At 43.2% G+C, this 15,639-nt stretch overlaps 2 protein-coding genes across 2 annotated transcripts in view; one reads left to right on the forward strand and one right to left on the reverse strand.

Moving 5' to 3' along the window:
• The window catches only part of cenpp (centromere protein P), a 74,076-nt gene that overhangs the window by 4,260 nt on the left and 54,177 nt on the right, over positions 1 to 15,639 (forward strand). Inside the window, exon 6 of the mRNA XM_068595844.1 lies at positions 4,064 to 4,160. Coding sequence (XP_068451945.1) covers positions 4,064 to 4,160 — 97 coding nt within the window. The remainder of the gene's footprint in view (positions 1 to 4,063; positions 4,161 to 15,639) is intronic.
• On the reverse strand, positions 6,308 to 13,973 carry ogna (osteoglycin, paralog a). Its single transcript, XM_068595944.1, has 6 exons — positions 13,676 to 13,973; positions 10,956 to 11,019; positions 10,389 to 10,553; positions 9,526 to 9,728; positions 8,784 to 8,876; positions 6,308 to 8,247 (listed from the first exon to the last, which is right to left on the reverse strand). Exons 1-6 carry the CDS (start codon positions 13,832 to 13,834, stop codon positions 8,077 to 8,079), a joined length of 855 nt encoding a protein of 284 aa, XP_068452045.1. The 5' UTR covers positions 13,835 to 13,973; the 3' UTR covers positions 6,308 to 8,076.

The raw sequence follows: 15,639 nt of genomic DNA on the forward strand, positions 1-15,639 counted from the left end.
GTCTCCACATGCTGAAACCAGAAGAGAGGAAGGCTGTTGTAGCAGCAGATTAACGCTCATGTTCCACTCTGTCACATCGTGGCGTTAATGTTCAGGCGTCGACTTCCTTTTTTTTGGCCGCAGACTGAAGGTCATCATGCGAGAGGCGGGTATCACACCTAACGGGTGCGTTGTGACTGAAACCCGGTGGCCCAGTGAGTTGTAATCAATTTATTTACCCCTGTCGGTTCTGCTCAGTCCAGCTCTGCAAGACTTAATGTTGGGATGAAAACTGTCTGCTTTTAGTTCAACGCAAGTGTTTATTAAAGCGCATCTCAAAGGGAAAGCGTCTGTCGTCCAGCTGAACCTCATCCTCACTCGTTCTGCTCTTCGCTCACAAACTTTGAGCCTCTCTCGCGTCGTAAAGTGTAACTTATCACATTGAGAGCGGCCGCATTCCTCTGAGGTGTGCTGTGTCTCTGGCACGCCGCCGCTGGAGGGAGCGAAGCCATCGTTCGGTACGAGTTACACCTGCTGCTCTCCTGCGGCGACTGCGCAGCGGATCGGGGTCTGTTGAGGTTTATTTCAACTCTACCAGGTGGCTTTTACACAGCGGGGGGGAATGTTCATTGAGGTCAAAGCTCTCGGATAACAAATTACAGTTCAGCACATCATCTGTCATAAAAAAATAAGTGGACATTCGGTGTGTAAGCACAACGAGCTGCGTCTTGTGAAATATTCCTGATCTTATTGCAGGTCTTAGCTAAACTACATCTCACTAAACTATTGATCTTTTATTGAACAGAATCATGATTAGAAACCCTCTGAGAAGTTATTTGTGGACTAGAGCTGGACAGTTTGGTAGAAATACAATATATTGTATTGTATTTTTAAGTTGTTTTTTTTATCCCTGTTGGATTTTTAAGTAATTTTACTGTATGAAAGGTGAAAATAAAGTTGTGTCTCCTTCAGTGATCAGGTGCATTTTTCTACCAGAAAAGCGTCTCCTCCGTACAGTCGATCTGCACCGAAGTCCGATTTGCTCTCTATATCCGAAGCCAAACCACATCTGGATTCTACGGTCCAGTCTGCAGAATCTGGCAACAAAACAAAAAAAAGCAGATGGAAAAATACTGGAGATAATGATTCTGACAAACTGCTGCTTTCTCAGAGTCCGCGAGGGAGAGGTGGACGGACGTGGTTACTCAAGCTGGTCTGGATTGTTTTAAGATAAACACACCGACACTGATTTTCTTTATTGGTTAATATCGTCCAGCAGACACGCATCTGTCCTCCTGTCCCCCCTGAAGTGGTTTTCTTAACTTTGTTAGTATCTAAAGGAACACGGTGACCACTCGGACCGGGTCGTTAAAAAGCAGCAGGTCGGCTTCAGTCCTCTTGGCGGCGTCGCGCTGGACGCGTCCACCTGCCGGCTGCTCGGCTGTCCTCGCAGTCGCATGTTGTAAAACTGGAGAAAACAAAAGTTATGTTCCACTTAATCTGATCAGATCGATTAGCTCGGCGGCGGCGGCGCCCAGCAGCTCGAGCTCGCTGCCCGGTGAACAAGTTCATGAGCTGCAGAAACTGAGAAACGTGTGAATGAGAAGAACCAAGCGGAGGATTTAGTTAACTAAACGGTGACGTAGTAGGTGGGGACGGGAAGCAATAGCTTACTGTCCACGTAGTCTTGCTTTCATTCAACTGGTTTATAAGGCAGGCTGGATTATGTCAAACTTCCTCCTGAACCCCTGCCATTAAAACACAGAGCTGGTCTTGTCGCTGACCTGCAGTTAAAGAAACACACGGATCAGAGCTGCTCGTGTTTGAGCGAGGCCGATAGTGTGAAGCCTGAGGTCCGGACGGCTGCAGGAGAGTCCAGTCTGAAACTAAAGGGACACAAACACACTTCTTGTGTACTTGCGAGTATTCCAGACGTTGTAATTAAACTGTTTTTTATTGTGTTGTTAAAACAGTTAACTTCCTTGTTCCGCAGCAAAGGGCGTTCCTTAAACGCTCCGTCACTCTGGTCGGTAAACTAGGTCACTGTCGCCTCTTCAGGAACGCAAAGCTTTTAACGGATTCATCCCAAAACAAATCCCAGTCTGTTATCGGCTCTTCGGTCAGTGAGGCAGCGGGAAATATGACATCACAGTCTAGGAGTCAGATACCTGGGTTGTGTGGGGGGAAAAAATAAATACAGCATAGTATCGCGATATCGATACAGCATAGTATCGCGATATTGATACAGCATAGTATCACGATATCGATACAGCATAGTATCACGATATCGATACAGCATAGTATCGCGATATTGATACAGCATAGTATCACGATATCGATACAGCATAGTATCGCGATATCGATACAGCATAGTATCGCGATATCGATACAGCATAGTATCACAATATCGATACAGCATAGTATCACGATATTGATAAAGCAAATCACACGATATCGATACAGCATCGTATTACGATATCGATACAGCATAGTATCGCGATATCGATAAAGCATAGTATCGCGATATTTTGCGGGCGATATTGTATCGATACACGGGAGCCAAGGATCGATCTTTTATTTAATCAATTCTAAATGTTTTGGTCCTAGAATAATAAAATAAATGTATTTTTTGTTGACAAAGTTTTCCTTCGGGGAGAATTTGCGGTTGAAAAAGAAGCAAATAAATCGCAATACTCAATGTATCGCAGTATCGCGATAATATCGTGTCGGGATTGAAGTCGGGACTGATTTTTTTGTCTCCACTGTTCACTGCAAACAGATCTCACTGCTTCTTCGGGCAGATGAACTGAAGCCACTAAAAGCTTTCTAAGCCCACACATATCATGGGAATCGCTGCACGATATGGTTTTTGCGACTCCCCTGTATGGTTTAATGGGGTCCATATTGAAGATATAATCAAACTGCATCATCCAGAGTTCACAACAACATCATCAATCGGCGTCTCTGTCGCTCTCTCTTTTGTCTTTTCGGTCGTGCTCTGTATTCGGGAGCGTGCTGCCATGTTTCCTTCGGCTCTTTGCGGAATAACAGTCATCTGGAAACTTCACCCGGCTGCCGTCGAGCCTTGAACCCTCGTGGAAAACTCTGTAACGCCTGCAACAGAACGTCCCGGGCTCCCTGAGGCGGAGCGACCCGAACCACAACAGAGCTTCTGTGCTCCTATTGTACTGTTGCCATTGTGATAGGCAGCTCGCTTAATGCAGGGATGCACCTCCTGTTGAAAAACTCCTGTTACAGACGGGTTGGACGAGTGAAGGCTTGGTTTACGCTTGTGTTTAGAGATGCTATAGGATTTAGCTATTTGAATATATTGTTTAGAGATGCTATAGGATTTAGCTATTTGAATATATTGTTTAGAGATGCTATAGGATTTAGCTATTTGCATATATATTGTTTGGAGATGTTATAGGATTTAGCTATTTGCATATATTGTTCAAGGATGCTATAGGATTTAGCTATTTGAATATATTGTATTAATTATAATGCATTTTTTCTATGTATGTTTTGTTACACAGTATTCTCAGTCTTGCCCAATATTTTGGAGTTATGAGCATATTTAGTAGCTGCTAAACTAAACCATTCCCACAAACTGCAACTGGACATTGTTTTTGTTTTTGCAGATGAAAAATAAAAACGTCAGCGTTTATTCAAATTGTATTCAATCCAGCAGTCTATGGCACTCATAAGAGTTTTTCACTTAACACCATGCATGTGTGCACCATGTAGACCGTATAGAAGAACTGGATTTAGTCAGCTTAACGTCACCTATTTGTCGCCATCTTGTTTTACATTTTTTAACCAGAAGTGACACTAGATAGTGTGTATATATATATAGCCAAATATTTCCAAATACTTTCAGGTCCCAAAAACACCTCGTGAAGAGGTAAAAACTTGAACAACTCCCAGACTGCACGACCCCGTCGTAACCACCTGACCTACACTCCTCTACTGTACCTGAACACATCCTGTGTCGACGCAGGAGGAGGGTTGAAGTCGCCGCCCTGCTCGCGCGCTTCACACACAACTCGTGCATTACGTGTGCGACATCTTTTCATTGTTTCAGGGTGGAGGAGAGCAGGGATCTGCTGCTGTTCTTCAGGACTCTCAGGACCTTCTCGGACAGATGTGACGACCGGCACAGGACCTTCCAGCACTTCCAGGTTAGTGAAGACGCACCTGCAAAGGACCTTAAACCGGCAACCTCATCCTCTCACACACCTGCTTTCCATTAGCTGTGTGTGTGTTGTTAACACATGACAAACAATTTGCTCCTCATAATGAGCATGGAGGACGTGGCTCGCTTGGTTCTTTCATCAAGGCAATGTGTTTAACACCACCGATCACATTTTTGGCCCTGTGAGATCGTCATTCTTCTTTTTTCTGAGCCATATGAGTCATTTGGGACTTGCCAAATGACATCCCCGCATAATTTGTGGGGGAGAAGATGAGTCGATCCATAATTCTTTGAGACCAGATGGTTCATCAATCAGTGGCAGACGGACACAAAATGGGAACTTTGAGGTTGTTTTTTAATCTTTTTACCCTCTGCTTGACCCTCATCCATCAGCGTAGAGGCCTCGTTGTCTTGTCCAGCGTAGAGGTCAAAGGGTCGCACAGAGGTTTCTCTTTGTGGTCCAGACGGGAATGGCATCATGCTTTTATATTTCAGCTTAATATCAGCCGTAAAGACACAGTCAAGCCTCCCAGGAATGTCCGTTTTGTTTGTAAAGTGCTGAGATTCAAGGTAGAAAACTCGAGGTCGATCATGCCACAGGTGTGGTTTAGGTGTGGGTACATATCAGGGTGGGACTTTAGTGAAGAGGTAGCAGCAAAATGTCAAGTAGTAAATCAAGCTGCTGAAGCAATGTGGAACCTTTTCTCCTGTTTACTTGGAGAATGTGAAGTTCTGCCAAGTTGGCCTTGCTGAAGGAGGATTAACCCACTTTTTCCACATTGGCCCGTGTGCGCCAAACTCTTATTTTGCTTGCGTGTTATTATGGAAAAAAATGTAACTCCCATTGTAACCGTTGGACTGTAATGCGGGGCCGAGCCTTGTGCGCTGATTTACACACTTTAATTACACGCAGACATAGATGTGTGTGTGTGTGTGTGTGTGTGTGTGTGTGTGTGTGTGTGTGTGTGTGTGTGTGTGTGTGTGTGTGTGTGTGTGTGTGTGTGTGTGTGTGCACTGAGAGGAATAAACTAAAATATAGTCAACATGTTTAGTTGCTGGTCGACCGCAACATGAAGCAGTCGATGCAGGAAAATACAAAAAAACCACAGACGTTTACCAGCATGTGGCCAATCACTGAATGGCATTCCTCCCTTGTGGGCATATTAGTGTTCAGTGTACACAGACACACAAACATGTGCAGCCTCTATAGTCGGCCATGGGGTATGATGGTGTCGTGCAGTTTAACATGGCAAGAAACAAACTGACCAATGTGAGCCTTATATCTATAGGTGACACTTAATATTTAATAAGGAGAATACATTTGGGTTTTAACCTTTTGGAAACTGCACAAAAATCCTCTTGTGCCAATTTTAAGTCCCAGCATGCCCCATTCAGACAATCTTTAGGCTTAAAATATGTAATTTTTCTCATTTTTGAACCGAACTACACAGTTTCTTGACTGAAACTTCTTCCTAACAGGCCAAGACTTTGTTTTATTGTGATTTTTGTTGCAGATTCTGATTCTTTAGGTCCTAATCTTTCCATAAAGGTGTCTTATTGACGCTCCAGGAGGCTTATTTGGGGAATCTGGCTCATATCATGCTGGATGTTCATAGTTACCATCAAAATATCTTTTTATAGTGATTTTTTTTTTTCAGATACACTTTTTTTTTTCCCCCAAGACTTTGCTGAACAAATACATACAAGAAACACAAGTATTGGAATTAATTTGGGGTTCAGTGTTACTTGAAGGATCATGTATTTTGTGTTGTCGTTAAAAACATCAGCACTGTGCGGTGCGATGAACATTTCTGCAAGGGCCTCCTGCAGAGCTTGGATATAACATGTTGGATGTTAGAGCTGTGTTTTGAATGACCACTTTGGACTGGATTTGAGTTTTCATACAACTCACCTGTTTAAATGACATAATTGAGGGCGTGGGAGCTTTGAGTGACAGGTTGGTGTCGTACCAGGTGCCCAAACAATCATTACTGCCAAAAACACCTTTTCTGAAGTACAGTTCTTGCTGTGCTTTGGGCTAGGTAATAAAAACAATATTCATCACACAGAAAGCCGGCTCCAACAGCAATAACTCCAAACACATTTTAATTTAATTAAAGTTTAACTTTATTAAAATATCTTAAAAACACTGGCATGTCACATACACCTCTTCCTGTACACCACTGTCTTATTCACATCAGTAATAATTTATAAGTCATCTTTATTACTGGAAGGTAAGAGTTGGGGACACAAGCAAGACTTTTTTTTTTTTAAAAAGCAGACAAAATACAAAAGGAGTAACTTTCACATTACTATAGTTCATAGATTGTTTTCCCAGTTCACTTCAATCTGGAGTCTATAAATTAAAAAAAACACAAAGTGGAGCGAAGTCACAAAATGCTGAAGAAAGCCTGCAGATGGACAAGTCTACATGGCCGTTGACCTTTTTATAGAGAGGCATTTTAATGGAGTAATACAAAGTGAAAGAAATTCACACAATAGCTGAACAAAACCCAGAGGGTTGTGTTCATTTCGAGTAACTTTCCGAGAGAAAGGTGTATCCGGGCTGTGTTTGTATGCCAGGACATCGAGTGTGTATCAGCTGGAATATCCAGCCCGACAGGAAAGAGTCAAAGCAACACGTGATGTATGAGAAATGTCCCTTAAGTACCATTTCAGGAGCTTTTCACTGTCACGTGACGAGGTTACTTTGGAGAAGATGAGGCTTCAATACTTGATTTGTATGACTGACATGTTGTTTTAAACATACGGCAGCATCTTCTGTCTTATTGTCCCCAAGAAAATATTAACAAAAATATTAACTGCAAAAAAAAACTTGAAAAAAAAAAATATTGGAATGTCGTTTACCCCCAAAAACATTTAAAATGGTTAAATCTTTTACATTTTCATTCAGTGGGGGCAGTAAGTCAGGTAAAAACCTAAAATAGCATGTGTTAGCCTCAAAGTCGGCCTACAATTTTACTCTGGAAGTGTAAAAGTGAAGCATGCAACAACATTAATACACACGATCAAAAACTACACTTCTGTCCAAATGAATCTCCTAATGAGCCTCAATGTAATATTCTAAAAACATTGTTTAATTATGAGTAAAAGCTTGGAATTAGAGCTTTTTACTTCAGTTTAAGATAATCGTTTTGGATAGCAAAATTGCCAAAGAAGCTTTTTTTTTCTTCTTTTTTTTTAGAAATAACTTGAATTTCCTGTCGTGTTTTGATGCGTGTTTGTGTGTGTTTGTGTTTGGGTGTGTTGTTGTTTCATTGGTGCAAGTCGGTACAGCGTCAGGTCAAAATGAAACGATACACTGGACTCTGGTTGCAGAGGTGTTGGCTCTTTCTACTCATTGAAAGGGTCGCATCAGTTCCACACCGCCGGTTGAAAAGGATGTTCAGAAAGCTCCTCACCTGTTGGCCAGGTGGTCCGATCCATTTTCAAGGCTTCAAAGATCATGTCCAATTTATAAACAGCCTTTCAGTGAGGACATTGGTAAACCAGTGGAAATGCAGATTTTGTTTGTTCAAAGTATATTGAGGTCCTTCACGCTGCTTCTCACTAATTCTGTGACTGTTGCTCTTAACAACTTGTGTGTAACTTCCTGTGAAGTTGTTTTTTTTAAACGGCTGGAACTTCTCACCAATCGGTAGAACTGAAAAAAGACCAAAGTAGAGAAACTCCCTCAATTCTAAACCTTCTGTCCAGTGAATGGTTTCATTTTGACCTGACAATGTCACAGACGGCTTTGTAGGTTTGCTGAAGTAAAAAACATTGACACTTTTATCCCCCCGCCATGGGTCCAGCACCCCAAAAATCCAGAACGTCAAGGTATCCCCCCCCTACTCTAGCACCATTAGCAACAAAGGGGCTACAGAGAAGCTTCGGCCTCCTCAGCGATACCGTCCGACAGGCAGCACCTTCATGCAGGTGAAGCTGTCGGGGTACTTGGACAGCACCACGGGGTTGCCGTCTAAACGGACCTCACTGAGGCTGGGTCGTAGGTAGTAGGTGTCATTGGACCTGCAGAAGGTGTTCACATTGACCTCGGTGATGTTGTTGTTCTGGAAGAAATAGAAAATGTCAAGCCGGTAACAGAGTGAATCCCAGCTGGTAGACTCACAATCAGGTTAACGACTAATATTGACTATTGTAGAACAAACTTTCATATAGCAATGAGAGGATCAATAGTTTATTTCGGGTCCGAGCGACTGAGGTAGTCAGTCCGTAGGACCCTATTGAAACTGTTATGGGTATTATTATTATTCTGATTCTGATTTTTATACTTTGGACTGCTTTTTAGGGGGACTTGTCATACTCCAAAACTCCCCAAATTGTGCACGCTAGTCAGGCCTGCTGAAAATAGACGTATGAAATAGGCGTCAAATTGGTGTAAAAAAAAAAGGGCTCTCTAGCGCCCTTTAGTAGTTGGACTGGCGACGCCCTTCGCCCAATTTGGCCGATTGACTCCACCTGCTCTACAAAAAAGCCTCTCAGACCCATGAAGTCCACTTACCAAAATTTTCCACCATTTTGAATTTTCTGAAAAACACGTTTTTGCACTTTTATTGTGTATATATCGTTTTAGCAAGATTCAAACCTGTAGATGTAAGATCCGAACGCTGTCTGGGACGTGTGGGACAGCTTCCATCTGGTTGTCAGCCAGGTACAGGTTGACCAGCATCGTCATTTTCTGTTGGGGAAACAAATGCACACCATGGAAAACTCTGCAGATTCAGTTGATTTGTCATTATCTTTCCTATTCCTGTGATTTGAAAATATTTACATCATTACTGGCTGTAAACTCGATATACTTCAAGAGTTATGGGGAATCTGTTGACCTTTTTGGGAAATATGCTTTGTCGTTTTCTTTTTGTGATTTGAAATTATCTGTCAATGTAGTGATAAGGTGGAGTCAGGATGTGCTGAGACTAAATACTCTCATAAATAGACATTTTGTGTCTGGCTAGGTGGAGTTGCTGCATAGGCGTCCTGGTTGTTATGGAATTACTGTCAACATCTAATGTCATGACACAGTAAATAAGCGTATTTCCCAAAATGTTAGCCTATCTGATAAGGACTGACCTCTCTGGATCAATTCGTTGACTAATGGCTTAATGGTTTTGGTCGAAGGCTATGATTTCTGAACCTTTTTGGACTAATTTCCAACACTTCTAAACACATCTCTGCTCAACGGAATATAAAGATAAACTTCCATCAAATGAGCATTGTCAACTTATCAATGAGTCAATGATATTTGCTCAGAAAAGATTACTGAAGCATCTGTAATCATTCTGACATTCCTGATTGAAAACAAGCTTGAGAGAGGTGTCTGTGTTTACCTTGAAGGTGTTGGCTTTGACACCTTTGGTTTTGAGGAGGTTAAAGTTGGCATTGAATGATTTGAGTTTGACAGGAAGCATCGGGAGTTTGACCAGTTTGTTCTCGGCCAGAGACAATTCCTCCAGCAGGGTTAGTTTAGAGAACGCCCCGTCTTCAATCTCTGAGATCATGTTCCCCGTCAGGTCGATCCTCTTGAGCGTCACTGTCGAAGAATGGAGAAAAAAAAATCAGTTGACGCAGCTGCAGCCATTTGATCTTTTGTTGTACCGTCAAATCAATAAGGGATGTTAACTTTTAATTGGTTAACCAATATTTTTATCCGGTTACACATTTCAGTTTTATTAAAAAAACCTGCTGTTTCTACCCTGAAGCTCGTTAAGACATCCGTCCAAATCTTTTATCTTATTGTCCCTCTGCAGACGATTGTCCGGCAAAAAGATGTCTTGCTCCCATTGAAAAAAAAAAAGTTATAAACCCCCCCAAAAAACGAATTCATTCGATCAAGACCCGATTGACAAAAACATCCTACATGGATCCTACACTATGCATAATGCATTTTAATCGTATTCTTTCGTTAGACCCTCTCTGCCGAGAAAACACCCACGTCTTTGAAACTCCACACCTCTAGTTTATAAAGCAATCGGTTATAAATTGGTATTTCCAAGATCAAGCTGCGATAACCCTGATGACACATGCTACAAGGGCTTTTTGTAAGTAATACAATTTCAATCAAGAAATATTTTATCATAAAAGCAGGCAAAGATAGACCAACCAGTCTCTTTGAGTCTCCTACAGCACGGCTGGACAAACTTGGTCCGAGCAAACAAAATATCTCGTGATGGTTGACGGTTTCCAGACTCACCGATATCGGCAAAATCTTTATTGCGGATCTTTTTGATCTTGTTGAAGCGGGCGTACAGGTACGCCGTCTCTTTAGGCAAAGTGGGGACGCTCGTTATGTCCGGAGAGACCTCCTCGCAGTACACTGAACCAGTCAGACACACACACAGCAGGCAGGTGGGCAGGTCTGCAACACAAAGGCACAATGCAAACATCAAGCCTTCTTCAGCATTTGACGTGACATGATTTGACCCTCTTCCCCTCCCTTATTCTGGTTCCTTTCACAACCTAAAGTGACAGGTATCCAGGCAGGGTATAAGTTCCTCGAATCCTACAGATGTGGTCTTTTATATTAACAACCACACTTTTTTAACCCACCAAACTATTGTGTTTGCTATTTTCCAACATGTGCTTCTGGGTCCAACCAAACCTTATTTTAACTTCTGCAGTTTTCCTCGTGTCTTTTTCCCAGACTTTCAAATCATTAGCACTCAAAAAGCGTCTCAAACAAAGTTGGCCAGCGGTTTTAAACTTCCCCTATTCAATTTAAAATTGGATCGTCCACAAGGTAAACATGAGTTTCTCTCACCAGAGGCGTCTCCTCCCGCTTCGATCGGGCTGTCATCAGGTTCATCGGCGAGCGGCAGCGCCCTCTGGAAGAGAAAACGTGGCCGGTTCACACAGCGGCCAGCTCGTTTGCAAGATCTCAAATATCTGTACTGTGCTCAGCTTCAGCGTAGAGTGTCTTTGTTTATACATGTCTCTGTTGTAGTGTCACAAACTGCACAGGTGTGTAATTGAGATCTAAATACAGGCAGAGTTTGAGGTGGGTGTGGTCTCACAAGTCGTAAAGGGGCCATTGGACCAATTTGGCGTTGTGGCTGCTGTGATTCTATTGCAAGATGGTCTCCATTAAGTCTGGTTAAGACTTAATTGTAAACGGTGAAGGTGATAATTAAGTGTCTGAATCATTGGACAACAAGAACTTCAGTCTGTTAGAGGAACTGTTTGATCTAATAGTTTAAGGCTAAGTGGGCATTTAGACCATAAACACCACTGTTTATAAAAACTGTGTGTGTGTGTGTGTGTGTGTGTGTGTGTGTGTGTGTGATACTGGAGTAATGTTGCTACAAGTGCAAAGATGTCACAAAAGTCACATTTCAGTCACGTATCATTGAGTTTAACAGCCACTAAGAACCCAAAAATTTCTGAACTCACACCGATAACGATCCCTTTAGCACTCGTTTACGCAATCTCCAGATTATCAGTAGAATTGCACAGTAATGTGTCAAAATCATCTTCCAGGAATGTGTGTGTGGAAATATTGGATTGGCTAATACCGCACATTGTAGTTGATGATTTATCAGTTCAGTGCTTTTGGCCGGAGCCTTTGCATCCATCTCCCCAGTGGTCCGTTGATGTGAACAAGGCTGCCATTTGTGACAGTTCTGCTGTCTGTCTGAACGCAAACTCCATTCAGTTCCCTCCATACCAACAAACCCACTGCGACTCCGAGGCTGAATGGTGCCGGCAGAGCTTTATAATTCACAGCGAGCTCCAACTCCCCACCGCTGTTACAGTGTTGAAGAAATACATATTTACTCTTGACTTTATGATTTCGATTGACAGTGTTCTTTCTGATCATCATCTCTTGTGGATGAGTAGCCATACCCGGTCTTTGCTTTCAGGGTTTTGTGTGTTCTTAGCCGCTGACAACCGCCTCTTGGGGGATGTGAGACCCTTTAAAAACCTCCATCAGCCCGAAGAGTTTTCAACATGTGGACAGTTCCCAAATCTTTTGGCTGTAGTAGTGGCTTGATAACTTAAGCTCACGACTCTGTGGGCTTATCTGTAAAGTTGCAAACCAGAGATCTAGGACTTCTAATGAAGGTTCTCGAAGGAATCCTGAAGGTTCCCGAAGGAATGCTGAAGGGTTCCTGAAGCAATCCTGAAGGATTCCCGAAGGAATTCCAAAGAAATCCTGAAGGGTTCCCGAACGAATTCCGAAGGAATCCCGAAGGGTTCCCGAAGGAATCCCGAAGGGTTCCCGAAGGAATCCCGAAGGGTTCCCGAAGGAATCCCATAGGGTTCCCGAAGGAATCCCGAAGGGTTCCCGAAGGAATCCCGAAGGGTTCCCGAAGGAATCCCGAAGGGTTCCCGAAGGAATCCCGAAGGGTTCCCGAAGGAATCCCATAGGGTTCCCGAAGGAATCCCGAAGGGTTCCCGAAGGAATCCCGAAGGGTTCCCGAAGGAATCCCGAAGGGTTCCCGAAGGAATCCCATAGGGTTCCCGAAGGAATCCCGAAGGGTTCCCGAAGGAATCCCGAAGGGTTCCCGAAGGAATCCCGAAGGGTTCCCGAAGGAATCCCGAAGGGTTCCCGAAGGAATCCTTCATCCCTGTGCATGTAATGGTCGGTCGGTTTGTCCTCCATCATCAAAGCCTGGGTTCAGCCCCCTCCACTGGCTGTAACCAATAAAAACCTATGATTCCATCCTCGACCCTGCGGCTCAATCAACCCCAGGTGAACTGAAGCAGCAGCAGAAGAGGTTATGAGGCTCGTCTGACAGGACTGATCCTGACAGTCTTGTATGAAGACCAGCTGGTCCCAGATTAAGAGTTGCTCATTTAAAGCAGAGTAGAATTATCAGAGTCACATTCACTTAAACCTTTTTCTTTCCCTCTTATGCTTCAGGATTGTCTGTGGGTTTTTTTGTGTTTCCTAAAGGATAAAGCAGACCAGACTTTGGGTTTTGGTTTGTCGAAATAGTTCTCGAAGAGGTTCGTGTGGCTAGTTGACGACTGGTGCGGTAGCTTAAGGGTTCTGTATCTGGTGGGAGAACAAGACACAGCTGTGTGTGTGTGTGTGTGTGAGAGAGAGAACTGAAAGCTGAATTAATTATCTGTTAGAGGATAGTGAAGTGAAGTACTGACAGTTTCTGTTAGCAAGTAGAAGACAAAATAATCAGCTCAATCATGAAATCTATTCTGAGCTCTGAGAATAAACTGCATGGGTCTTTGATTATAAACATTGCGAGCTATGACCTAATTTCCCCTGGAGGGTCAGTAAAGTCTAATTTTATATTTATATACTGTCCCTATTTTCTTCTGTATGAATTATTATCTCATTTTACTCTATTACCATCCTTCTCTATCTCATTAGAGAACATTGGAGCAGATTGTTTGGATTAAAGTTCTATACAAGGCATCTGAAATCCAGATGACAAATTACCTTTTTATTTTTTATGTCGGCGTCATTTAAAGAGAAACATATTTGCCGGAGAAGCGCGACACAAACAACGAAGTCCTTACCCTGGCCCTCCTCGATTTCAAATGGTCAAAGAAGTATCCGTTCGGCTCGCCGCCAGGTAGAGATCCCGGCATCGGCCGCGAGTCCTGGTCAAACCTCCTGGCCGAGGCTGCCACCAGCCACGGCACCAGCACCACGCAGGTGAACACGAAAGCCTTCATGCCTCAGTCTGAAGCGACGCCGACGCCTCAGCTCGTCTCTTGCGTCCTTGAAGTTTTGAGTCGGCAGCTGCTCTAAGCGACCAAAGCCCCTGTTGGGATGTGTCAAATGACTGTATTTAAAGGCTGAACCAGTAGCTTCCAGCAGACTCTTCAAGCAGATTTATAGAGCCGAGCACTTAACCCTTCAGTGACCACCCACCCATCCATCTGCAGAGAGAGAGAGAAAGAGAGAGAGAGAAAGAGAGAGAGAGAGAGAGAGAGAGAGGGGCACAGACAGGATTTACAGAAAAAGGCAGACACACCAAAAAGAGGCACGTATGGAAAAAGACAAAGAGTCGAAGAAAGAATAAAGTGTCCGTTTCTTTTTTTTTTCTCTTGTTAAACGTCCCCTTAAGTATGTTCAGGGGGGGAAAAAAGTGCCGAGACAGCAGAAAGTTGACAACCACAGTGTGAGTGTGTTTTGTCAGGAGGAATGTCTGTGGTCTCGGCCCGGCCACTCTGTAATGACTCGTAATAAGCAACCAATCTTTCATTAGGCTGGATTAGCGTCTCTCTCTCTCTCTCTCTCCACTGGCTCTGTTTCTCTCTCGGCCGATGGTCAGACAAACACATTTAGCGGCCGTCAGACCGACCCTGATTATAGGTTGGGTTTACTTTGGACCGGATAAGAGTCGAATCTGCTTTGCTCTCTGGACGCCGAAGGTGGATGGTACTCTGCTTTCGCCTCGTTTTAAATTATCAACCAATGAAGCTTGTTTTGGAAAATCAATTATAATTTTGTTCGCTATAACCGAGAGCTGCAGGAGTCCTAACTCGTAAATGAGTTGCAGCTATTTTGTTGTCCCGGCTTCCTCGTCTCAGTCGTTTTATGTAATAAAAATGTTCTTTGGTTAGATGTCTGAAGTAGTAGGTCTGTGGTTAACACGAGTTTAAGAGATTTACGTAGTAAATATTGTGAATTCTGAAACCTTTATGGGCCTTGAAAAAGGCGGTCGCTAACATCACGACGCTTGCTGATCCGTCTTCACCGCCTCGTCGTGAATACTCGCACTCACGCGGCCTAGCTTGTTTGTAGGCTAATGTTAGCTTTTTACTTTTTGACGACCGCATTCACGCTTCAAAACTATGCAGGTGTGGTCCCATGTGGGGATTATCTTGCTGTTTGTCACAGACCTTATTTCTGCGATAAAGTCAAACGCAATAGGACAATCCCATTGGCTTTATGACGAGGGAATTAGCGCAGCGCTAACGTCGGGTTGGTCGACAAAAATACGTCGTCAGGTCGGCGCTCTGATGACTGTACAATTGAAGTTATCATCAACAACTGAAGGAAACACTTGGTGACAGTGATTGCTGTAAAAATGGCCGCTTTGTGGGAGAAGTGTTCCTTTTTTGAATGGCAGGAAGAGGTGGTCCGAGTGAACTGCAACCAGATCAATGATCTCTGGAAAGACATTTTGAGAACATTTTGTACAAGTCAACCGTTGATCTCTTTAATCAATGCATCTCTATAGTTTAATCTGTATAAGTCCTCTACAGCCTCACGCTGTGAGAGAGTTATGGAGGGCAGTGGAGGCAATGACAATAAATAACAGCTGATATGATCGACACGTGAAAAAAAAAAAAAAGAATCAGAATCAGCATTACTGGAAAATGGAAAAAGAATAATTGCTATGGGAAATGTTTCCAAAGCAGAAAGGCCAATAGTTTCGAAGTAATAAAAAATGAAGCGACTGTACACTCAGTCTATTCAACAGCTGTTGAGGTCCAGCTGTTCTTGGGTTGATTTCAACCTCGCTCGTCAA

Source organism: Clinocottus analis, unplaced genomic scaffold (assembly GCF_023055335.1).
Source record: "Clinocottus analis isolate CAN_PGR_092001 unplaced genomic scaffold, fCliAna1.0.p SCAF_32, whole genome shotgun sequence".
NCBI lineage: Eukaryota > Metazoa > Chordata > Actinopteri > Perciformes > Cottidae > Clinocottus > Clinocottus analis.

Bases quoted from the DNA above. Each gene is read 5' to 3' on its own strand.
- ogna (XM_068595944.1), bottom strand. From the start codon at position 13,834: ATGAAGGCTTTCGTGTTCACCTGCGTGGTGCTGGTGCCGTGGCTGGTG. The intron at 11,020-13,675 runs GTAAGGACTTCG...TTTCTCTTCCAG, and splicing joins TGAAATCGAGGAGGGCCAGG to AGGGCGCTGCCGCTCGCCGA. The intron at 10,554-10,955 runs GTGAGAGAAACT...TTTGTGTTGCAG, and splicing joins AGCGGGAGGAGACGCCTCTG to ACCTGCCCACCTGCCTGCTG.